The sequence below is a fragment of the Marmota marmota genome, unplaced genomic scaffold, assembly GCF_001458135.2.
Source record: "Marmota marmota marmota unplaced genomic scaffold, marMar, whole genome shotgun sequence".
NCBI classification, from domain to species: Eukaryota; Metazoa; Chordata; class Mammalia; order Rodentia; family Sciuridae; genus Marmota; species Marmota marmota.
Genome location: NW_026000109.1, coordinates 702,445 through 727,758, shown reverse-complemented (window position 1 = coordinate 727,758; position 25,314 = coordinate 702,445). Strand labels below are relative to the sequence as shown.

Sequence of the window (25,314 nt, the reverse complement as noted above, 5' to 3'; positions counted from 1 at the left end):
CCCGCCCGCCCCAGCGGCGCCGTTCCGAGAGGCGTCCAGGCGACATGGAGAAGGACGGCCTGAGCCGCGCGGACCAGCAGTACGAGTGCGTGGCGGAGATCGGGGAGGGCGCCTATGGGAAGGTGTTCAAAGCCCGCGACCTGAAGAACGGAGGCCGGTTCGTGGCACTGAAGCGCGTGCGGGTGCAGACGGGCGAGGAGGGCATGCCGCTCTCCACCATCCGCGAGGTGGCGGTGCTGAGGCACCTGGAGACCTTCGAGCACCCCAACGTGGTCAGGTGAGCTGGGTGCAGCGCCCGCACTGTCGGGGGCAGCGCTTCTAGTGAGGCCGGGCCGGGGATCCTCGGACTTAGGAAGGTTCCAGGCAGGGGGGCTGGGGAAGGCCAAGGCCACCCGTCGATCTGACCGAGTAAGTTTTGTTGCCAGAGCCGGTGACCTGACCAGCCAGAAAGACCAGTCAGAAAAAGAGACCTACGCAGGCTTCCCCCGCTGCTGGGCAGTTGCGAAGCCTGTCCTGAAGGAGTTGGGTGCCTTTTAGGGACGTGGAACCTACCAACTCGAGGCACTCCCCGCCAGCCCCCACATATTTTTCTCTGCCATGGAGAATTTTTGAGAAACTGAAAATGAGTGAGAAAGATAACAGGTTGCAGGTGATAATTAGTAGGACTGGACTTTAAGGGTGGAGCCTAGCGTAAGTACGGCTTTAAAGAAAATGAAGAAACTCAAGAATATGTTTACCAATCACACCCAGTTTCTTTTTGTTAAAGTTTCATAATAAAAGTGGGTTCTGATGGTCTAAGGAATTTCAGTGCTGATGATCAGTGTCAAGCAGCGTCATTTTAAAAATGTCTTCCAAAAACTGTTACCTGTTTGTCTGACTTCATATCTCTGGGCTGACACAGTCCTTAGATTCCCTTTCCCAAGGGTTAGATGTGAGTCCATGTTATGGTATCTTTAAATTCCTTGCTTTCCTTGGACTGGTCCTGCAAGTTGGTGGGAAGACAGCAGTTAACAGTCTCTCTTGTGAGTAGTAACCAGTATTAAAAGAAAGTGTGTGGACTTAGTATAATGGTGTTCTCTTAGTGATCCTGGAATTTCCCCATTGTGTGGTTGTGTCATCCCTTTCTTTTTAAACAGATGCATAGCTTCATAGCTTCAAGTCGAAAAGAAGTGGACAGAAGCTTCTTCAAATTGGGTTGTGATTTTACCTTTTTCAGCTCTTTACCTTCAGTGTGTTGGAGAAAGGAGATCCTGGGATCTTCTTGTCTACTCATCCATCTAGGTATCCTGTTGAGCGACTGCATGCCTACTGTGTGTCCTCCATGAAATTATGTAAATAAACACAGCTAAATATTCTTGTAAAAAGTCAAACAGTTTAACATTAGTCCTCAAAATGGAGAGACCCAAGTCTGACCTTTGAAATACCAAGCCCTCTGTGGACTTAGGGAGACCAAGTGTCTACGGAATCTCCCTGGGAGGTTTTAACTTGTCTCCTCTTATCCTGGGCTGGGTGATTTGTGTGGTGTTTTGTTCCCCACACAGTGAGAATCAGGGGGAAGGACAGCAAAGAATCATAAATACATAAATAAGGTAGTCAAGGGCAATAGAGAGAGGACCCCCATTATACTATATTTTAGCTAGTCAAGTGGTAGGAGGCAAAAGATAATGAGACTGGGAGGAGTGTTTAGGAAAATGGAATTTGTGTAAAAGCAATAATTACCTTTTGTATATTTGTTAAAAAGCAACAACAACCCTCTGGGGGGTGGTCTTTGTGCCATTAGAGGGAAAGAAGAAGGGTACCTTTAGCTCCCTATAACTTAGTTATCTTCCCACAGGAATCACTGGAGCACTCTCAAAGGATGAATTCTACCACTAGAATTTTAAAATCAAAGTTCTCACTTTATTGCCCGTTATCTATGGAGTGTTCAATTAAAGTCAATCATCATGTCTACAAATAAAGTACACCCTACCATGAAAAGCGATTAAAGAGGCATTCCTGTGTATTCCTATAGTTTACAAAGTGCAGTCCATTCTTATAACAGAGGAAGGCTGCTTTTCTATTGTGCTGGTAGATTTGGCTGATCTATCCCATTGTGATTTATCCAATTTTAAGTGTGGCTTTGTTTTTAGAGAGTTCTGACTGACCCATGACTTGGATTCTGAATTGTGAATTTTGGAAGGATGTATTTATAAAGGCATATTTTTCTAAAAATATGTTTACCTGTTATGTGATAATGATGACTGTTACTTCTTGGAGTTGGGAGGATAAAATTGAGATAATGTATGTGAAAGCACTTTATAAATTTTAAAGTACTTTGAATATCTGAGCATTTGTATTCCAGTAGGTTAATAGGACCCTTACCCTTAAACAGATTCCCAAGAAGGCCTCAATTTACCTTTTTTTTTTTAAAGAGTAAATCATATTCAAGCACAGACTTTATGGGCTTTGGAACCAAGAAACTACTTAGCCTGAAGCTTTTCAGAAAAGGCCATCAGTCATATGCTATGAAATCAGTGACACTTGAAATTATTGATGAGGTCACTCTCACGAGCTACAGATCTCTATTCCCTTTTTGTTTCCTTCCTGTTTCTTCTCTTCCGCCTTTGCCTTGGGGTAACCACTGTCCCCAATGACTTGCTTGGCCAGACTAGGAATTCCGAATTTTAGAGGTTGCTAATATATTTTCAGGCAGGCTCAGGAAATCAAGAACAAGTGACAACAGTCCTTTTCCTTCCAAGGCAGAGTGTCAAAGTTGGCCTCCAAAACTGTGATTTGTTGTTGTCCTAGGATAAGTTTTACAGCCTTATACTTGGTTCTTTAAATGTTGCTTAAAAAGGCAGATGCCTTTTTAAGTGCCTTCAAGTCATAAGTAATTGATCATAATTATAGGCCCTTCCCACAGATAGTTAAGCCTCTAAGCTTGAAGGAATGCAATAAACATATTAGCTTTTTTTTTTTTTCCAAAAGTTTAAGATTCAATTTTGGTGGATTTGCCAGAAAAACTGACTTGTTATTGCTGGCACTGGTACTCTGCGCATGCACAGGGATAGTGATTTGAAATTTTTGCTTACCTGCACTTGATGTCTCCCAGGTCCATGCTTGATCAGCCAGTGTCTGAGATGTAAATTTATTCTTAATTTTATAGCTGATAGTCCCTAATTCTGGAGCCTTTGCCAGAAGCAGACTTCAGTCTGAACTTATATTGAAGCCTCTGCATTCCACAAATGAGTTCTATTTTCGATCGTGAACTAAAATATATAAAGAGATAAAAACAATAGTATGTTTTATCAGCACTCTGTTTATTCACCCAATATTTATTTAGGGCTTACTGTGTGCCGGACACTTGCAGAAGCTGGGGGTATAACTATGAACAAGTCAGAGGAAGCCTCTATGTTTGTAGAAGTTGCGTTGTAATGGATGAGAAGCTCTTTTTTTCTTTAAAAAAATTTCACTTGTCTTTATTTCAGTTGCTTTGTTTTGCTATGTTTAACCTAAACAGTTTTATAAAGCAACTAATATTTGTGATAATTTAGCTACCAGAAACTGCTGATTGAGTAAGCAAGTTAACAAGTTAACCCTAATCAGAATCAAACGCTTTTTGAAGATTAAATTTCAGCCTACAGATATACAAATGAACTTATATAAAGAGGCATTGACATGCAACTAATATAGGTGAACATTTGAGCTCCATTTATTCAACAAGTGTTTAGGAAGGACCTTGTCTTTAAAAACCATGGGTCTAGGTGCTGGAAAGACACAGAGTAAATCACACCTGGCTGTCCTCCTCAAGTTTCCCCTGTTGGAAGAAATAAAAAGTTCATCACAAAATGGATACATAATAGCATCATGTGCCATAAGTGAGGTACAGGTAAGTGCTACCTGTATTGTCCTCAAACATTAAGTCTATTAGTGTAACAGCCAAATGATTCAAGTTCAAGTATTGGTTCTAGAAACTAAAGGTTACTACATATTAGTGGTTAGATTGTAATATTTAAATGTCTAAATATGTTAAATTATCTTTCTTAGAATATTTAGTCACTGCTTTAAAACAAAACAAAGAACAAAGTAAAAGCTGTGCAGCACAATGATTATTCAAGGAAATTTTTCAAAATTTATTTTTTTAAGTATCTCAATAATATATTGTGTAAAAAGAGTAATAATATATTTTTTGTGGTTTTGTTTTGTTGTTGTTGTTTGTTTGTTTTTTAGAAAAAACTTCATCATTAACAGGGTAGAAGAAATATGACATAATTTGACTCAGAGTAAAGACAGGTCTTTGGGTCTTTGGGTGAATTAGTTCATAAGACTCATGAATTAAAATGTTATTTTTGTGGGTAAATAATAATTTTATTAGATTTTATTTCAGTGAAAACGGGAAAAGCAGTTTAAATCTCCCTTTAAATTCTAATGTTAAAAGTATATTTGTTCCTTCATTCTCTGAGTTTCTTGGAAGTTTCCCAATTTATCAAGGTTGCTTAGTAAATGAACATTTTCACAGTGAATGGAGTTCTTCTCATTCCTTGTTTCTTCAGAGGAATTTGATAATGCTGAATATTTTTACTTGGCAGTTGTATCCTTTTTATGTAACTATTAACATCATGGAATTATTAGAATTTCTCAGTGGAATCAAGGAGAAAATAGTCTATCAGAAGAAACTTGAATATCTTCTGGGACACTTTCCTGTGTTTAAGACTTGGGTAAATGACAATAGAAATAGACTCCTTGTTAACAGTACATTATTCTGTTTTTTGAAAAAAAATATGCCTTGCTATTAATGATTCCTTGGGAATTTTGTTTTAAGAAGGAAACACCTAGTACTAGACTATATCATTGTAAAATCAAGGATATTAGGGTTTAGAAGACACTTGGTAAATCTTTTAGTCCTTTCATGTTACAGATAGGAAACTAAAGCCTTAGAAGTTTAAAGCCTTAAACTTTTCCCGACTAACCATTTTTGTCTTTAATACTAGCATTTGTTTTGGTATTTTCTTGTGTTCTTTGTGTACCCTATAGTCAAACAGATTCCTCCATGTCCCCAAATGTCCTTCTTGCCTTACACTTAACCTCTATGATTTTCATTTGGATCGCACTTGAAGCCCCTTCCTGCACCACTGTTTCCACCTATTGAAATGCTACCTATCCTTCAGGGCCAAAGTTTTATGCCACCTTGTAGTGCATTCTTGGGTGCCTCCATTTGGATGATGTTTCTGCTTCCTTTGAACCTGTCAACTTTGGACTTCCTTGGTGGCACTTAGTATATATATGCTCTTTTGTATAAAATCTGTTATGTAAAATATAGTATTAATCCCCTTCCCTCATGATTACCTTTCTCTGACTCGCTGCCCTTTCACACCCCTGTTGTAAGCTCCTCTAAGCAGGAAGTGTCTTGAGATCTTGTTCATCCATTGGCAATAAAATGAATGAATAGCAAATGAGTGAAATCATAAAAAAGGGTCCAGTTATTAAGGAGGGAACCATATGGGTTATTTCCATTACATGAAAGAATGTTGATATTAAGGAGTGTCAAACAAAGAGGGAGAACAGATCTGTGTATTGGATTACACTTATAGGTTTCCTGGGAAATGATTTTAACAATACTGAAAAAAATAAAGTTTCATTTTTGTTTAACTGCAATATATATATATATATATATATTATATATATATATAAAATGTATATAGTTTATGTCAAAGTGAGTTTTGGAGTTTAAGTAGTTTATTCTCATAGTTAGCTTTGCAGATGAACTGAATTTATATTCTGTGAAGAAGATATTAACTTTAGGAAGTGAGCACATATTCAGTAAAAATTGAAAATGCCTTGAAAAATGTTTAAATGTAGGAATGTAAGATATTATAAATACATTTTAATTAATTGCTTGAATTTTTTTTACATTTGTCTTTTCCCATTAATTTAAATTTCTTTGACTTTCTGTAGTAGAAAAAACTGTTAGAGCAGAATTAGGTAAATCATCTTAATAATTTCCCAAAGGTGATGATTCTGGATTCCCTTCAGACCTTGTCATCTACTTCTCCACATAATTTATGTCAAGAGAATTTGGATTTCACCTTGACATATCAGTAGGTTTAGCTAAGAACTGTTCCTCCATCTTGAACTAATTCCAGTTCCTCAAGACACATATGGCTGGTGTGTGTGTGCAAATGTGCATGAGATACACATGCAGAACAATTGACTGCAAAGTTTCTGGAAGAAGAAATTGTATTGTGTTGTTGGTTATTGTATCTCAAACACTTAGCATGGTGCTTGGCATTTTGTAGCCCAAAATAAATATTTGTGAATGGAAAAATGAGTGTATTTAGGAATTCAGAATTTAACTTTTTTAGTCAAAAATGGATAATGATGTCTGAAAACATGGAGTTTCTAGCATTCAACAAGTATTTATTGAGCATCTATTATATTTGATTCTTTGTTAAATTAAGGTAATTATCACAAAAGTATCTGCATATTGAAATGTCTGTCCAACAAAAAGGTTAGGAAGTCTGTAATTTGTATATGTTTAAAATTTTTTCATTATAATAATTTTCGGGGGTGGGAGTTACTGGGGATTGAACTCAGGCGCACTTTACCACTGAGCCACATCCCCAGCCCTATTTTGTATTTTATTTAGATACAGGTTCTCACTGAGTTGCATAGTGCCTTGCTTTTTTTGTTGAGGCTGGCTTTGAACTTGAAATCCTTCTGCCTCAGTGTCCCGAGCAGCGGGAGTTACAGGAGTGCACCACTGGACCTGGCTCATAATAACAATTTTAAAAAGTGTACCTACTGGTAGACTAGGAATCAGGAAACTTTGATTGTATTCTGACTCTACTTATTAGCTGTGTGGTCTTGGTTCAATTCCTAATGACTGTTGACTTCCATTTCTCCACAGTAAAAAAGGAATTATTCCTACGCTTGGACCTTAGTGGGTTATTTTGATCAGATGAAATTATGAAAACGAAGATCAAATAATATACAAATGCAAGGAACTATTTAAAAAGCCAATTCCTCCCCTCCAGGAGTTTAATGTAATTTTCTTAAGGAAACTGGAGTATAACAATATCTCTATTATTAACAGTTAGTATGTATTTTCTTTCCCCCCAACTCATGTAAAAGTATGAATGGAGTTAGGTATTTCTGAAAAGATGTATTGAATTTATACTTATTATAGTAAAATATAACCTTTCATCATGGTATTGGAAATTGGTGTCAGGTTTACTTAATGCTGCATCGTATTCATTAATGAATTTTTTTTTGTGTGTGGGAGGAGTTGTGAACCAGATGCTCCTGAGAACACACAGGAGCATGATTTCTTTTTTATTTCACTGTCCAAAATAACTCAAAGACAAGTTGGAGTCTTTGCTTGTTCTTTCTCTCTCTTTTTTTAAGGTCAAAATCTCAAACGGAATTACTCATTTTTGTGCCACACATAGGAATTTCTCTATTTTCTGAGGCTATTCTTATGGTATGTCTGTTTTTATGACATTTAAAATGTACTGTGTTTAAATAACTAAGAAATTCTATCTGAAGGAAGGAAGCTGTTCTCTTTCAGGGGCACTAATCTCTAGTGAATCCTCTCTTCTTCTTTGCTTCCTTTCATTGCTAAGTAATCTCATAATTTCTATGTTAGGTATTCCTAACGGTTAGAATAGAACACTTACTTTTCCTAAAATGCTTTTATTTTTAGAAGGCATAAAAGTATGAATTTGGGAGCATTGATATTTATATTTATTCAACAACAGAACAAGGAAAAAAAAAGACTGCATCTCAAGCTCAGACTTTTAACCTTTAGGGCTTTGGCTTTGACCAATATATGTAAAAACGTTTTTAGTGGAAACCAAGAGATTATCTGAGTAGTTCCAAGTTGGGAGTTTTAGATGATGTAGTAAACATTCCAACCATGTAGAATCACTTAGAGAAGTTATTACAAAATCTTGAGTAAAAACAGGGTATTTTCTTGTTGAGCCATGAAAAACCAAGAGACAGATTTGGCAAAGAGACACATTTAGAAGGGACCCTAAAGCTAATTATGAAGTCCATGTAAATTATTTCCTTCAGGGAACCTGTAGAGCACAGGTTCTTCTAAATAACACCTTTTTTTTTTTTTTGGACACAAAGACACAAACAAGTGAGATGCTGTGGTGCTTACCTGTAATCCCAGTGACTAGAGGCTGAGGCATGAGGATCACAAGTTCAAGACGAGCCTTGACAATTTAGCAGCTACTTCAAAATAAAAAATAAAAAGAATTGAGATATAGCTCAGTTGTAAAGTGTCCTTGAGTTCAATCCCCAGTACCAAAAAAAAAAAAAAAGGCACATAAGAAAAGTTGTGACATTCCAATAGTCATTACAAATGATTTTAAACCTATGAGATTTAATCAGTGGTTTTTCAATAAACTACTAGATTTTTCTACTGTAACTGATGTTAGCTGGATTCTCAGATATACCAGCTAGTTTTGCAAGGGGTAAAAGCCTTTTTCAGAGGCATTACTCTCTACTTTTTTAAAAAAATATATTTTTTAGTTGTTGATGGATCTTTATTTTATTTACTTATTTATATGCAGTGATAAGAATTGAACCCAGTGCCTCCCACCTGAGGGGCAAGTGCTCTATGCTGAGCTACAACTCCCACCCCTACTCCACTTCTAAATTGTTGGCTGACTGAAAGTGATGGGTTTGATCTCATGAACCATGAATGTGGTTGAATCAATGATATCAATTCTAGTCCTAGAAACACAGGCTTTTGAGATGGATCAAGAGAAATATCTTGGGGCTGGGGATATAGCTCAGTTGGTAGAGTGCTTGCCTCACATGCACAAGGCCCTGGGTTCCACACAAAAAAATAAATAAATAAAGCTGGCCCTGGACAGTGGCACATGCCAGTAATACCAGTGGTTCTGGAGAATGAGACAGGAGGACCCCGAGTTCAAAGGCAGCCTCAGCAACTCAGCAAGGTCCTAAGCAACTCGGTAAGGCAAGACACTGTCTCTAAATAAAATGCATTAAAAGAGAGAGAGAGAGAGAGAAGCATCTTTGTTTATGAAAGACAGCATAGGGTTTTATTTTTATTTTTTTACTTTAGTTGATGAAATAAAGAGATGATTCATCATTAGGCAAATAGAGACTGGTTTAGGATATATCCATGTCTCAGAAAAGACAGCAAGCACATTCATGTACTTGGAATAGGAGAAGATGAGCTAAGTTGAGGTAGAGGTGAGAGAATCTGAGATAGCAAGTAGGTCTGAAGTTTCTTGGTAGACTTCAACATCTGAAACCTGGTGATCTGAAAAGAGGTGAAAATTCTAGAGTATTTAGAAGGCCCTAAAGCCAGTGTTCTTGAATGAATAAATTCAGAGTATCATTCTTAGAATACCATTATGATAAATGGCACAGTTTTTCTTGGGAACTTTATTTTAATCATCTTTACTTTGCCCACTCAAATATTTATTTTCATGAATTAATAATGAATGTCTGCTTCCAATTAGAGTAGAATCTTCTTCAAGGCAGGGATTTTTGTCTGTTTTATTCACGGATGTGTTTTTGGTATCTAGAACAGTACTTGGCATGTAGTTGGATAAGTATCTTTAAGAAGTCAACTGAATAAATGTAACTGATCACTTTTCTTTTTATGGTAATTTTTTTCAGCAATCAAAATGTAAATTAACACCAAAATTTAGCAGATGTCTTTATTTCTCTATCCACACATTGAAAGTGTTTTAATAATAATTATGTAGTGAATTGAATTTTGACACGAGTTATTTTAATAACATGAAGATTAACAAGTAGATTGGACCCTGAGAGAGATCCCTTCTAAGCTATTTTTTCCAATACTCTTTTCATTAAATTATGAAAATAGTTTTTTATATCAGTAATATTAGTGATATTTAATGATATTTTAGGTGGCCAGATCAATTTTTGCAGATTTGATTTAGATATTTTGCGGGAAATTTGAGGATATGGTTTCAGATTCTCTGGGCTGTGGATTCATTTAAAAATATTGACATACATTCCACTAAAGGGTTTAACATAAATTATAAACCTTTGTAAAAATGTCTATAGCTTTCCTCACAAGTAGTGAGGCTCAAGTGGCCAGTCCCACGATGAATCTTGACTCAGTACTCCTATTTTGTGTTGCCATTCCTTCTCTGATTATCTAATGGGTTGTGACATCACTTGGTCGTGACTAGCTATAATGTGTGTGTGTGTGTGTATATATATATATATATATATTATACATATGTGAATATATAATACACACACACACCTATGGAAGAAGGAAGGAAGGGAGGGAAAGAAGGAACAATAGACTAGAAAAGAAAAATGTGTGGTGTTCCCAGTCAATTGTCAGATACTTAGCAAGGATGTGGTTCCTAGAGTACAGTACCAAAGTTTGCAGGGAAGGAGAGTTATTTGCAGTTTTTTTTTAATTAAATTTTTCTGTTGAAGTAACTGTTCTGGTTAATATTGCTATATAATGTCACCCCCAAATTTAGAGGTTTAAAACAATGACTTTCTTATGTTCATGGTTGTAGTAACTGGGGAATTCAGACAGTACACAGTGAGAATGGTGTATCTCTCTCCAAGATGTGTGTGGATTTTTAAGCTGGAAATGACTCAACATCTGAGAATGTGATTGATCTACAGGTGTTTTCAATCTTGAGTCTCATGATTGATAGATGTAGGACAGAACCTGCACTGGAGCTCTTGACCAGTGCATGTACACTTGGCCTGGGCTTCCTTTCAGCATCAAAAACTTCAGAGCACTTGTATTTACCAGGTAGCAGCTCATGGCTTCAAAAGTCAGCATATTAGGAAACAAGGAGTGTTAACCTGTGTCACATTTTGTTGGTTTCAAGTAAGTTCAAAGCCCCAAAAATTCAAGGGGAGGGGACAAACACCATACCATAATGGAGGGAATGTTACAGAATTTGTACCACCACTACCCTCAGCATTTTTTGTAATCATGACATTAATACTTGTTGATCAATACAAAGCAACTGATAATTTTTAAAAAGCAAGATTTGTGCCCTGACTACCTCTATTTCCAGTACTCAACTTCTTTTGACTGTTTTTAGTCCTGCTGGTAGTTACCTCTATAAATCTAGATAACATGCTATACTCTGTTTCATGATATTTAAATTTCATACAATATCTATTTACTTTCTACTCACAAAGATGAGAATTTAGCTCATTATTCATTTCCTTCACCTTTTGCTTTTTTGGATGTCTTTATTTCATATAATAATTTTAAAAGCATTCCTAAACATCAGTTTTATGTTCTTTTCTTGGACAGTATCTCCTGATTTAGTAAGAGGAGCATATTTTATCTTCTTAACCTTTCCTCCACCTTTGTCTTTTCGTTAACAGCACAATGTCTTTAGCTAATTTGCTGAAGTTGTTAAATATTTGCATTCTGTTCAACAACCATAGCAGAACCTTCCCTGCTTTATTTAAAGGTTGACTCTTTGAAACCAAATGCTAGTAAACAGTGCTTACATTATTCTAACTATAGAATTCAGTGCTGGATCAAATAGTTGGTTTTACATTTCTTTCCTGACCGACGCTACCAAAAAAAATAAAAACAAAAACAAAAAAACAACCCTATGAGGCTTATGGAGTCCTTCTTTCTTAAATATAAATATTTTATTTTTTTATTCTTCATCACTTGTTTAAAATTATGCCCTATTTTAGTGTACTTATTCGTGCCATGATTTTCTTGTACCATTGTTTTTCCTGGAGTTTATAATTGCCTTTTTTTTTTTCCTTGTCCTGTTTGCCTTTTCCTAGTCTATGTTTTTCAGAAATACTGTCTAGGTTCGATGTTTTGTTTTGTTCTATTCACTCTGTTGGGCATTCTGTGAAATATTCCTAAGTGCAGATGGCTTCATTTTACTTGTAAAAATAGCTTCTTTCTCTCTGTTCTGTTCTCTTTCTGAAGTTCTCCTATTAGTCAGATACTGTCTTCCAGTTGGGATTGCTGTGTTTCTAAAAGATTCATCTTTTAGGTCATTATTCTCTAACTTATTCTTTTCCTCTATTTTCTAATTAATTTATTTTATTTGACTTTTTTCTCTGTGTACTAAAGAAATTTATATATTATTTTCCACATGTCTCTAGAATTCACTCTTTTGGCAATTGTTTTTTGACTTAAAAGCATCTTTTATGTTGTTTTTCTCTGCCTTTTTTTTTTTCTTTTTTAAGCATCCTATTCTGGTTTTATGTAGTGTTTCGTCTAAGTTGAGTTTGTTGACATACAATATATAAACAGTACAATGCATTCATTTTAATTATATAAGATTTATGAATTTTGGCAAATTTATACATCCATATAACCACCACCACAATTAAGATCTAAAATATACTCATTATCCCAAGAGGTCCTTCAGTCAGTTGTCTTCCCTACCTAAACTCCTAACAACCTAATCTCTCTGTTGTAATCGTTTAGATTTGTACTTTCTAGAGCTTCATATACATAGTATCAAGCAGTGTTGTGGGTTGTTTTTTTTCTGGCTTTTACAGATAATATTGTTGATTCATTCATGTTGTTGACTATATAAGTAGTTGATTCTTTCCTATCTTATGGATTTACCATAGTTTGTTTATTTCTCTACATGCTGATGTGTTTCCAGTTTGGTGCTGTTATAAATAATGCTGTTATGAATATTCATGTATAGGTTTTTGCATTGATATGACATATGCTTTCATTTCCAAGGTAAATACTTAAAAGTGGGTTACTGACAGGTATGGCAAATGTGTTTTCCAAACTAGTTATACATTACCACTAGCAATGTATGAAGGTTCCATTTGACTTTCATCCTCTTCAATCCTTGGTATTGTGTCTTCTTCATTTGTGAATTGATTTCACAGTGTGGTTTTAATTTGCATTTACCTGATGACTAATTTTGTTGAACACTTTTTCATTAGCCATTCTAATACCTTCTTTGGGGAAGTATTAATCTAAATATTTTGATCATTTTTAATAACCAAGTTACTGTATTCTAAAAGTTTTTTTAATATATTCTAGAGAAGTGTTTTGTAGGTTATAAGTGTTTTGTAGGTTATATTTGTAAATATTTTCCCTAGGTCTTTGGCTTACCTTCATTTTTCTTAGTGGCATATCCCAAAGAGATGATTTTAATTTAATCAAAATATTATTTAGTTTGTGCTTTTTGTGTGTGTGTGTGTCCTAAGAGATCTTTGTTTACCCCCAAAAGCACATAGAATTTTTCCTGTTTTCTTCTGGAATGTTATAGTTTTTGCTTTCATGTTGAGAGTGTAAAATACTCAAGTTCTTTGCATGGCCTGGGTTAACCACTGAGGTTCTTTTTCCTAAATAGATATTGAGTCGTTCCAGTATCATTTTGTTGAAAGACAATCTTTTCCTCATTTGAATTTCCTTGGCAGCTTTGTCAGAAATCAGTTGACCATATAAATTTGGGTCTGTTTTTGAATACTGCTCTGTTTTATTGATCTGTGATTTGTCCTCTAGCCAATGTCGTGACATTTTGATTACTATAATTTTATAGTAGGCCTTGAAATCAGGTGTAGTGTAAGTTCTTCAACTTTATTCTTCTTTTTCAAAATTGTTTTGAATGTTCTTGTTCCTTTGCATTTCCCTATGAATTTTAGAATCAACTTGTAAATTAGTATAAAAAGTCCGAGATTTTGATTGGGAGACGTCGATATTGATACTGTTGAGACTTCTGATCATGGATATGGTATGTATCTCCCATTTATTTAGGTCTTTAATTTTGTTCATTGTTTGGTAACTTTTAGTGTAAAAAATAAATGTTTCCCTATGCATTTCATGTTTTATTATGCTAATGTAATTGAAACTGGTTTCTCTTTTTAATTTCAATGTCCAAGTGTCCATTGCTACTACATAGATATTTAATTATTTTTTGTATATTGATCTTGTATGTTGTATCTGAAAAATTCATTTATTAGTCATGTAGCTTTTTTTTACATGTTTTAGTATTTTTACATATATCATCACATAAGAATAAATAATTGTCTTTTTTTCCCCTAGATGTATGTCTTTTATTTTTTTTCCTCTTTTGCGGTGTTGAAAACGTGGCAAAAGCAGATTTATTGGCCTTGTTTCCAATAATGAGAAAGCACTGTCTTTGCCCTTGAGACTTTAGGTTTTCCTAGGCATACTTTATGTTGGTTGAGTTCCCTCATATTCCTAATTTGCTGAAAGTTTTACCATGATTGAGTTTTGAATTTTGTCAATATTTTTATCGGCAACATCAAATTGGTTTTATGGTCTTTCTTTTACTCTGTTAGTATGAGGTAAAGTACACCATCTGAATTTTGAAAGTTAAGCCAAGCTCGCTTGGTTAGGATGTATATTTACATATATTGCTAAAATTTTGCTAAAGTATTTTTGCATATATGTACATATAGGATCTTGATCTATAATTTTCTTTTTCCTTAATATCTCAGATTTTGACTTGGAGATAATGCTGACCTCATAAATGAATGGAAAAGTATTTCCACCTCCTTTATTTTCTGAAAGATTTGTGTGGGGTTGTTATTATTTCTTTCTTATATGTTTCATAACGTTTACCAGTGAAGTCATTTTGGGCTTAGCATATTCATTATGAGAAAGTTTTTAACTATGAATTTTATTTCCTTAATGGATATGGGTCCCTATAGGATGAATCACATTTTATAATTTATATTTCTCAAGGAGACTATGTCTATCATCCAGGTTTTTTAGTCTAGTGATATAAATTCCTTATTCTTATTCTCATCTTTTTAATGTTTATAGTCCCCTCTTTCAATCCTGATATTGAAATTTGTATGTTTCCGCTTTTTTCTTTGTTAATACAAATAGAGATTTATCAATTTTAGTGCCATTACACCAGCATGAGTTCATTAATTTCCTCTATTGTTTGGTATCTCTTTTATTGACATTTACTTTTATCTTTATATTCTTTTCATACTTACTTGGGGTTTAATTTTATTTTTAGTTTATTAAAATAAAAGTATGAGTCTTCAAATATAAGCACTTATGGTTTTCATTGATTTCCCACAAATTTTGAATATGTTATGGTTCCATTTCTAGTCATTTAAAATCTCTTAAGCCTTTTTAAACCTATTTCTTCTTTGACCTTTGGATTTTTAAATTTCTGAACACATAGGGGATTTTTCAGATACCTATCTAATTAAATTCTGTAGTAATTAGAGAAAACTCTATATGATTTTAGTCCTTTTAAAATTTAGTAAGAGTTGCTGTGGTCCAGCATATAGTCTGTCTTATTAGTTGTTTTGTTTGTTTGTTTTTTTATATTCCTCATTTTTCTCCTCATTCTGTTCATGTTTTCCTTTAAGTCTTTGAACATATTTGTAATATTTGTAATAATTGCTTTAATGTCTTTGCTGTTCCATAAACTGTCATTTCTGAGTCTATATCTATTGACTGATTTTTCTTCTGCTTATGAGCTAGACTTTCCTATATGCCTGCATATCTGGTAAGTTTTTATTGAATGCCATGCATTGTGAATATTACATTGTTAATTGCTGGATTTTGTTCTATTCCTTTAGAGAATGCTAAATTTTGTTCTGGTAGGCATTAAGATTACTGGTGGTTTAGTTTAATAGGACCAAGGCTTATTTTTAGTGTGGTGGTGTTGTTAAGGAAAAGATGTAGTGTCCTGTTTAAAGACTAGCTTAGCCTCACTAACGTTATTCTTTTGTGGTTTTTCCTCTTTGGTAAGAACTTGAAAAATTCTCTGTGAACTCTAGGAATTGGTAAACTCACAACTCCTTAGTGATCTTGCTTCAAAAACTCTTCTTCACATGCCCTCATACAGTTCCACATGCACAGTTTGATATTCAGCCCAGATCTTAATAGATTCTATATAGATTTTTGAAGCTTTTATTATAACTTTCAGTATTCTGTTCCATGAATTTTTAGCCACTTTAGCCTCCTTTTCTTTTCAAATCTTATCTCCATCTACTCAACTCAGTGAGGCTGTGGACCTCTGTTTGAGTTCCTCCTCCCCATGCCTGTGTTCTAGAAATTGCCTTCAAGGAGAAAGTTGGGGTTCAGCTAATTTGTTTTCCCTATCCCAGGTATTACAGTCCTACACTGCCTGAAGTCAACATGCGAAAGCAATTGTTTCATATATTTACCCAGATTCTAGTTCTAGATGAGAAGTCTTGACTCTCTTGCTTTCTTCCTGCCTTGTACATCCATTAGTTCTTATAATGAGTATCTGATGTGGCTGTTAAATAGACCTTTTCCTCCCTGCTACCTCTCATTTCTGAGTAAGATTTCTGGGAAGCTTGTTTGGAGTAGGGAACTTGGTATGGCAATAGACTTTGTAGGCTTCACTTTTGGGTGAGTGGGAAATTTAGCTAATCTCGATGTAGAACTTCCAAATGCCACAGTAAGAAAGGTTTTACTCCAAAGTGCCGGGTATGGGGCTGGCAGTGGGGCTGTTAACCAGCTCAGTTATCCTATATCAGACCTACAACTGACTCTCCTGTGTAGCCTGCACTTCCTCCTTCTCTTTCCCATTGCACCTGCTAACTCTTGGCCCATCTCCTTCTTCCTCCACAGCTTGTTCCATGGTATTGGATTCCCTTCAATAAAAATATTTCAGCATGCCACAGACACTCACGATTTATAAAAAATTACATACACAGATACAATACACTAAGATGAGCAAAAAATAATGATGTTGAAATGAGGAGATAAAAAATACCTATCAGTAGATATTTTTGGAATACATCTGACGATATGTTCTCCCCTTTGGTGATTCCCTTTTGGTGACTTCCCACCATCAACTTGCTGATGTTTGTTTTCATATATGCAGAGAATTTACTAACTCCTTGTCTTTTTTTTCCTTTCATTCTGATGATACCTTTCTTTTTTGAGTTATAAGTTTATTTCTTTGACTTAATCGGTATCCTAGAAAGATTGGAGGTAAATATTTTTGATGAGGCTGCTATTTTGCAATTAATTTTGCTTTCCTGGTGGGAGCAGAAGGATGTGAATTGCTTATTACCTGCAGGAAAATTTTTTTTTTTTTAATGTGGCAGTCCTTAAATTGGGGTATGTCAAAAAAAGTGTAAAGGAAGGAAATAGTCTGCAGATTTCTTCAGGGAAAAAAAAGTTTAAGAACATGTGCTCTGGAGAAATATGGGGATCATGCAAGATACATTTTTGCCCTGTTTACTCCGCATTATTTAGTTTGGGGAACAGTAGAATCTTCTTGAAAGGGGCTATAAAGAGAAAGTACATTCTCATTCTTTACATGCACCTGGCTATCTGAATTCATTGTCCTGTGCTAGCCTTTCATACTGTTAATATACCATCCCTAAAGACAACAGCTGGTATAAACTGTAACATGCAGAATCTGATTTGACATCATATTGAGAATGTTAGCCAACTGATTTTTCTTGAGGGAAACAAACTGGAAAAGTAAGCCCACTATAAATTAATTCTTTGCATGGATTTCCCATGTCTGATGATTTAAAAGAATAAATTCTTCATGCAAATGAATCATTCCATACTTAATTGAAGCTTGTTGGATACTCAAGTTTACTCACTGTGGTGTGTTTTTGATGGAGACAGGAAATGAAAAAGCAAAGTCTATGAGATTTTTTTTTTTTTCTGTGAAGTCTCAACCAGTCTTTTAATGTTTCTCATTGAAGCTTCAGTCGCTAGGGTAAATGACTCAAGGTATCTATTGCTGCCTAACTGTTTTTACGGGGGAATTTCCCCCCTACATTCTCCCCTCCCCAAAATAGCTAATTATATACTGGAAGTTTCAGTACATTGTTCAGAGTTTGTGAAGTCAGCATATTTCTGGAAGCTTGCTGTGAATGTAATTCTTAGCTGTACTGATGCTTTTGTTTCTCCATCTCTGCAGCTAGCACTGTACTGTAAGGACACAATTCTATCGCTATTTTTTCCCCTCACATTTGATGTGGTAGTTTGCATACAGCTGCAGAGTAGACAGTTACCTTTGAAAGGAACATTTGGCTGCTCTAATTTGATTAAAGAAAACCACCTCAATCATTTCTAGACTGAGAACGTTTTCATTTTAACTTGGCAGGAGGAGTTGGGAATGTACTCACTGCACTTAGATATGTAGTGGGAGCAGTTAGGGAACAAAACCAACTGCTTGAATGAAGAAAGCTTTGGTGGGTTGTTTTTTTTTTTAAGACAAGCAATATTATATTGAACTGGTTCTTTTTTTCCTCCCAACCCTGATTTTCACCTCCATCTCCTTTTCATAGTTATTTACTTAGTAATTCCAATAAATGTATTTTGGCAGGTATAGGTTACTACCCTAATGTAATCTGAAGGACTATGAGGGCCTTAAAAATTATCCTGTTTTTACATGGAAGTAAAATCCCAAATCATAAATTACATGTGCTTTCTTGGCCACCATTGGGAGAGGTTAAAAGGGATTTTATGGCTACACAGACCACAATTGGGATTTTGAATGCAGCTTGCATGGGATTATATTGCTTCCTATCACAAGCCTGCAGTTTTTGTGCTAAGCATTAGCTCACATATGTGGACTCCATTCCCAAGATAGAAAATCTGATCATCCAGTTAGTGTGACAATTAAGAATGTATTTTGTTGATTGTGGGTTGGCATCAACTTCATATATATGTTATTAAAAATGATTGAACGGGGAGTTAAGGTCTGTCGGGTAAATTATGAACACGTTCACATTCAGTAATTCACACACACAGTGTTCATGTGAAGAGAACTATTTCTGGCACCTTAAAGTTGGAGTGTGGAAATTTAAAAGTTTGAGGGTGCATGTGGGGCCCCAGAAATAACAACTACAGTATTATTTATTAGTCATTGAATATTGTGGATTATCTCAGAGTGGAAGTCAAACGTGGATTTGCCTTCTACTTCTACTATGTGCTACAGCTTGGCCACAGTGTGCTTGCTCCTTACCTCTAAGCTTCAGTTTCCACACTTGTACTAAGTGATGTTTCTGAAGCCAGGTGCTTTATACTAGGTAAATATGTAGTGACCTAATTGCCTCTTCTTCTCCTCCTTGGTGTACCCTCTCAAAATTAGTGATTTGAAGCGGGTAGTTTGTTCCTAATACTTGACAAAGTCCTGTTAAAATGCCGATTTTTTTTTTTTGCGTCTTTGTCAAACTATTTGATAAAATGATTAACTCCAGAAGAAATCTGTGAGGTCTGCCTAGTTTTTTCCCCCTGATAGGCATGACCCTGTGTCATGTAGTGGCTGCCAGGCGCAGGCACCATGGACATAGGAACTATCCGATAAATGTTTGATAGAGGTACATTGTCATCTTGAATACTTTGCAATCTTCAGGTACTAGTATTATTCCCACATATAATCTCAAGATTTTTGTACTAGAAACCTCTCTAATCTGCAGCCGAGAGTGAAGGGTCAGAAGGAATTTTTGCTTTTACACACAGTAGACAGAGTGTAAATCTTTTCACATCTGTGTCATCGAAGTGTTTAAGGACGGTAAAGGGACTGAAAAGATGATTGCCCAAAATGCCCATTATATATGGAGGTTAGGAGACTCCCGATTTCTAGTAGAAACAATAGTGTAATTATAGGTGAATCCCAGGCTAGTTTACAAGGCTTATTTATATAATAATATATGAATAATATATGATGAATAAAATATTGTAGTAAGTAATGCTTGTTATGACTTAGAAATTAAATGCTAATGATTGAGTAAAGATTGCATTAATTTTGAATAAAGGGGATTTCGTAGGAAATTACTAGGTACTGATTCTTTATGTCACTTAAAACTTTCTTTTTCCCTAAAGAAGTATTTTTGTGATATCTCTCATATAAAATTGCCTTTTTAAAAAGTATGCATTTACATTGCCCAGTACTAGTGAATTCAGTCTTACTAGTACTGTTCCCAGGTGTATCTTCTTGCATTGCTCCTAAAATAAGTGACAGAGATTCATTCAAACCCCAGTGAAGTTGTTTCTAGTGAAATTCATAGAATGCATTTTTTTAAAAAAATAATTAATTGATGTGACATTCTTTTTTTTTCATGGCAATTGTTTATTGAGGTGCTGTTCTCACAGCAACAGAAAAGGTAACTGGATTACGGTTTCCATCTTGCAGATAAAGAAATAGATTTCAGAGAATTTAAATGACTTGCTCGAGTTCATCTATCTGGTGGCAGAGTCAGGACTGGACCACAAGTCTTGACTCTAGGGTGTTATTTTCCCTATTTTATTTTATTTATATGTATTTTAATCCTACAAGTGTTTTAAGTCATGCAAAGATCATTTGGATTTCACTTTTTTTTGTTAAGGTCTATTTGGAAAATTAAATGCATATAAAATATGTATAAACTGCTGACAAAATCATGCTGAATTATTTGAGATAGAAATTTTTTTCCTTCTGTTACTGAATACTAGAGGTATAATTGCTCAGTTCTGGCAGGTATTAAATACTTTATTTATTTACTTATTTATTTAGGGACTGGGGATTGAATTTGAGCATGTTAAGAACCTACTATACTAGTAGCCACACCCCCAGCCGTATGTGTGTGTGTGTGTGTGTGTGTGTGTGTGTGTGTTGAAACAGTTTATTTTAATAGATATATCTAGAGACATGTACATGAAATCCAAGTGTTATTTGGCCATGCTGCTCCTCAACTTGGTGGCATTCAGCCTTCCATCACCTACCCTAGGCCAGTGAAAAAAGGAAGTAAGAGTGGCAGGTTAAGGGAAGTAGGCTCACCTTTGAATCTGGCACCAAAAGTGCTGACCACAATGTTGCACGTGCTCCTGATGACTCAGCACTTCCTGGTTGCTCTTTGCAGACACATGGGATAATATTATCAAATGACCTTGGTACAGACTGAGGGTTTCAGGGAACCTTTGGTTTCTTCATTATCAAAAATTAGTGATCTTCTTTTATGTTTCTAGTTAATCCATAGTACTAAGGATGCACCATTTTATTTTGTGTTAGATCAGTTACTTTTTTGTTCTTGAGATGTTCACAGTCTTAAGGAAATAGCTTTGGTCCTGGACTATAATAAATGTGTCTTTACCTCTCAAGTTGAGGCAGTCCTGCGGTAATTCATTTGGTCTTTGCATTGTTTCTGTGAAATCCCTTAACTAAGGCCAAAGTGGGAGATGGTAGAGTCCAAACCATTGTGGCCACATTTGCCACTTTACTTTCAGGAAAGTTCAGTGACCATTAAGGCCAAGTGAGCAAGGGGAATCACACATCTGCTCCTCATGTCCTTCATCACTTTCTGAATGATCCAGAGTAGGCCCACTATGTGAGTAAAACCAGAGTACTTTAGCTCTATGTTTAGGATTAGCCACATTTTCCAGACCCTTAAATTATTAATATGGAGCCCAGATGGAAACAAAAAATGCCAGAAAACCTTGACACTTCCTTACCTGAGCTCTTCTAGGTTCTCATAACATTAATTTCAGGACATGGTTGAGAGTTTCTCAATGCTGACAACTAATTTATTTAAAAATTCATGAAATAATCTAAAAAGCTATTTTAAAGCTGTTCCCAGGTGTATCTTCTTGCATTGCTCTTTTTTTTTTTTAATGCTTAATGATTTTTTTAAAAACTAAGAAATGGACATAATGGTTTCTTTAGAAATATATTTTTTTTTTTGTTAAAGAATATCTTAAACTGGTAGTTTACAGTGAAGAAATAACTGTGTTATAGCAAGAATATGCATATACTTAAAACCTAAATAAGCATGTATCATTAAGTATATTTATGTGTTTTCCTCTTTGCAGCGCTCTAATAACAAGAATGTCTGGCGCTTTACTTCCAAATAAGCAAAAGTACAAATTCCTACAGAAAACACAGCCTTGATTTTTTTGCACATGTAATCCAAATGAAAGTTAGCTTTGAAGTGGAGTGGTGTTACATAAGCACACTGAAAATATGTGGTAATATGTATTCCTTTGAATGTCTTTCATTCAGAAACATATTTTTGTTTATTTGCATATCCTACTAGCTGAAAATGGATTATGTTCTGGTTGTTCATCTAACCACCCAACCTCAAAATACTTGAGAAATTACATGAAGATTTTCATTCCAAAGCATAAGATTTTTAGGCAGTGGGAAATTGAAATTTCCCTCCATTGATGATTAAAATTTTAAAAAATAATGATAATGGGTGAAAATAAACAGAATTTACAGACCCAGTTTTTTAATAGGCAGAATATCTGTCTGGTTAATAGTAAGATATTTAAACACATCTACTTTCTTGAAGCATCTCAAATCACAGAATATAATGATGACCTGTACATGTAAAACCAAACAAACAAACAAGAAGAAACCTTTTTTCTTTTCTTTCTCTGAGACACTGCTATAGAAAGGTGACACTTTGTAGCATGTGTGTGAGACTGCAGACTTTTGAGGCTACCCTGCAACATCAAAAAGCTGACATTCTGAATCATTTTGGGTTTTACTTCTCTTGTGAGTAGTCTTGTGTATTGAGCTATAGCAGAAATGTCTACTTAGCATTGCTAAAAAAGAAAGATATAAGTCCTATTATCAAATAATTAGAATATGATAAAATACATTTAATACTAAAACTCGTAATTTAAGTTTTTGTTGAATATTCATTCTTCAGGATTTAGCCTTTACTGTATTCTTAATAAAATGGCAGTTGTAATGAACAATACCTTGCCTGCTACTAGAGAATCACAGTGCATAAGTTTTCACTCGGTGATACATTTTGGTTATTCACAGTAGGTGAGCGGAGGGCTTCTGTCCTGTTGGAAAATCAAAATCAACTGCTATGTTGTGTTTTGATTAGTTAAAAAAGTTTCACTCCTTAAATTCTTTTATTGAGGGAAAAGTTACAAGATTGAGATAGTTGTAAAAGGCAACCAAGAAGTTTATATGGAGAATAAAATAATGAAAAGTGAGAAGAAAAATAAAATATTTAGAAAGAAAGAAATGACCCTCTCAAAATGAAGGAAGATCAAATTTTTTAAAAAACAACATATGATTTTAGCTTTTAAAAAAATCATTAAGCGTTTAAAAAAGAAAACCAGAATGGCAAAACTTTCTGATTCTGAGAGTATCTCTAGACTCAACAGAAGAAATGAAGTTAAAAGGAAGAAAAAAAACCCAAAAAATCCAAAGGAGTAATACAGAATTAAAATGAGTTTGGCCCCCAAATTGGTATAAAGTACAACTGTAGTATGGTTTATCTTAAATTGTTGACTTGTGGCACAAAATTAAAATAAACATGCATTCGTTCTCATCCTCTGTGTCTCTTGTGGGAAGCATAAGGTAAATTCATATTGCATTCGTCCAGTTTTGGGTCTTATTGTAGGAAAAAAATATGGTTTAAAAGAGTTGTACTTGACATGCCAAAAAAGAGTTTTTGGTCAGTTGTACATATTTCAAATTTTCTGTTGGTTTTTATCATTCACATTATTATACAAGGTATACTATGCCCATTATCTAGTTAGACAGACATTAAACTGACTACATTAAACATAGATAATTGGTAATCAGTTTAGGAAATTGGGTTCTTCATTCCTCCCTCACATCTCCTGAAAACTACCCCTCTGGTCTTCTTCATATGGGGACATGTGCATGTCTATTTTGAATTTAATTACACATTTTAATAAAGTGGTAAGTATGACAGGAATGGTGGGGGCAGGGAGACCATAAAAACAGAAGGTCACTTCGTAGCCTGCAGTTGTCTACCTTTAACAAAGGCATTTTTAAAAAACAGTCCTAGATACATTTTCAAAATGCTGACTTTTGAGAGAGTTTGTAACATACTTTCATGTGTGTGTGTGTGTGTGTGTATTTTGTAAGCATACAGGGAATCCCCAAGGTTTATTTCATGTTGAGGATTAAGAACCTTCTGTAAATAGAATATTTCGTTATTCTTTTTTCAAGAACATAAATTTGTTTTTCTTTTTTTTAAATTGTGGTAAAATGACCATAACATAAATTCACCATTTTAATCATTTCGGAGCATGTAATTCAGTGACATTTAAATACATTAATATTGTTGTGCAACTGTCAGCACCATCCATCTCCAGAATTTTTCTATCATCTCAAAGTGAAAATTTGTCTCCATTATACAATGACTCCCCACCTCTCCCTTCCCCACAAGAGATTTTTAAATGGCATTTTAAGGCCAGGAGAACAGAACGAGGTGGTTTCTGCCATAGCCAGCAGACTGTCTTCAGATCGCAAGTAACAGAGACCCACTGAAGGTCACTCAGGACAGAGTGATCTCATTGTAAGAGAGCAGGGCTCTCCTGAGAATCATTATACATCTGGCTTCTGGGACAGGGCTTCTGGACTCCAGGGCTTCTGTCTGTGTTGCTCCAGAAAATTGTCCTGAGATGTCCACTGCTGCTTCCTGTGTTTCCCTGCCCAAGACTCCCCCCATGACCTCCTCCTTCCCTGAGCCCACTGTGGTCTTCACAGCACTTCATGATCTTGATGTGGTACCCCACAGCAGTGTGCAGTTGCTTTTAGTTTTTAATGCTGAAGCTGAGATATGGTGTGGTGAAAACATCCCCTATCTGGGAAAGACTGGCCTTTGGTTCTGGTTTTACATGGTTAAGAAAGTTGGTTGACATTCGTAAAACTTCATTTTCAGCGGTAGCTCATCTTTAGAACACTGAAGAAGTTCATGATGTGTAGGTGGCTTGGATGAATATTACCAGTTCTTGGCCACATTGATGTCTTGAATTCACTCATTTTGGTGGGAAAACCTTGTTCTTCAAAGTGAAAAGTTGGAACATCATGATAGATAACAGATTTTTCTTTTAAACCATTGAGAGGAAATGCTACTTGGCTTTATAATGGCTGGAAGACACCTTACATATAATTAACTCACTACCGGATGCTTTTACCAACAAACCCCAAAGCAGCATGTCTTTGACCCGAATGATTTGAGCCAAGGGAAGTGGCAGCATGGTTGGGATGGCTGAGTGGACCGCTACATGATTCAGCCTCCTACTCACCCCACATCTAGCCATGCCACCCTTAGTTTGCCTACTCAGGGGACCTAGGTTATGTGACCAGTTTTCTTTCCTTGGGACTTCAGGCACTTTGAATCCAAAGAAGGTCGACTTAGAGGTGGAGAAATCATAGGGCTTTCAGAACTACTATATTATCTAATCCTTCTACTTATTTGTTCAGCCTTTGAATCTGGACTGATACTAGTACTGTATGACCAGTGTTTGTCCCCTGAGATCACATTACAGGTGTGGTCTTTGAACCACAAGTCATTTTATCACCCCACCCCCAATCTCTGGATACATTTTGCTTGTCACAACTAGGAAGGAATGCTGCTACTAGCATTTGA

At 35.4% G+C, this 25,314-nt stretch overlaps 1 protein-coding gene across 1 annotated transcript in view; it reads left to right on the top strand.

The window, feature by feature from the left end:
- Positions 1-43: 43 nt before the first annotated feature.
- Positions 44-25,314, top strand: part of Cdk6 (cyclin dependent kinase 6) — a 205,291-nt gene continuing 180,020 nt past the window's right edge. The window contains exon 1 of the mRNA XM_015506732.2: positions 44-277. Within this exon, the coding sequence (XP_015362218.1) occupies positions 45-277 (233 nt within the window). The 5' untranslated portion in view covers position 44. The remainder of the gene's footprint in view (positions 278-25,314) is intronic.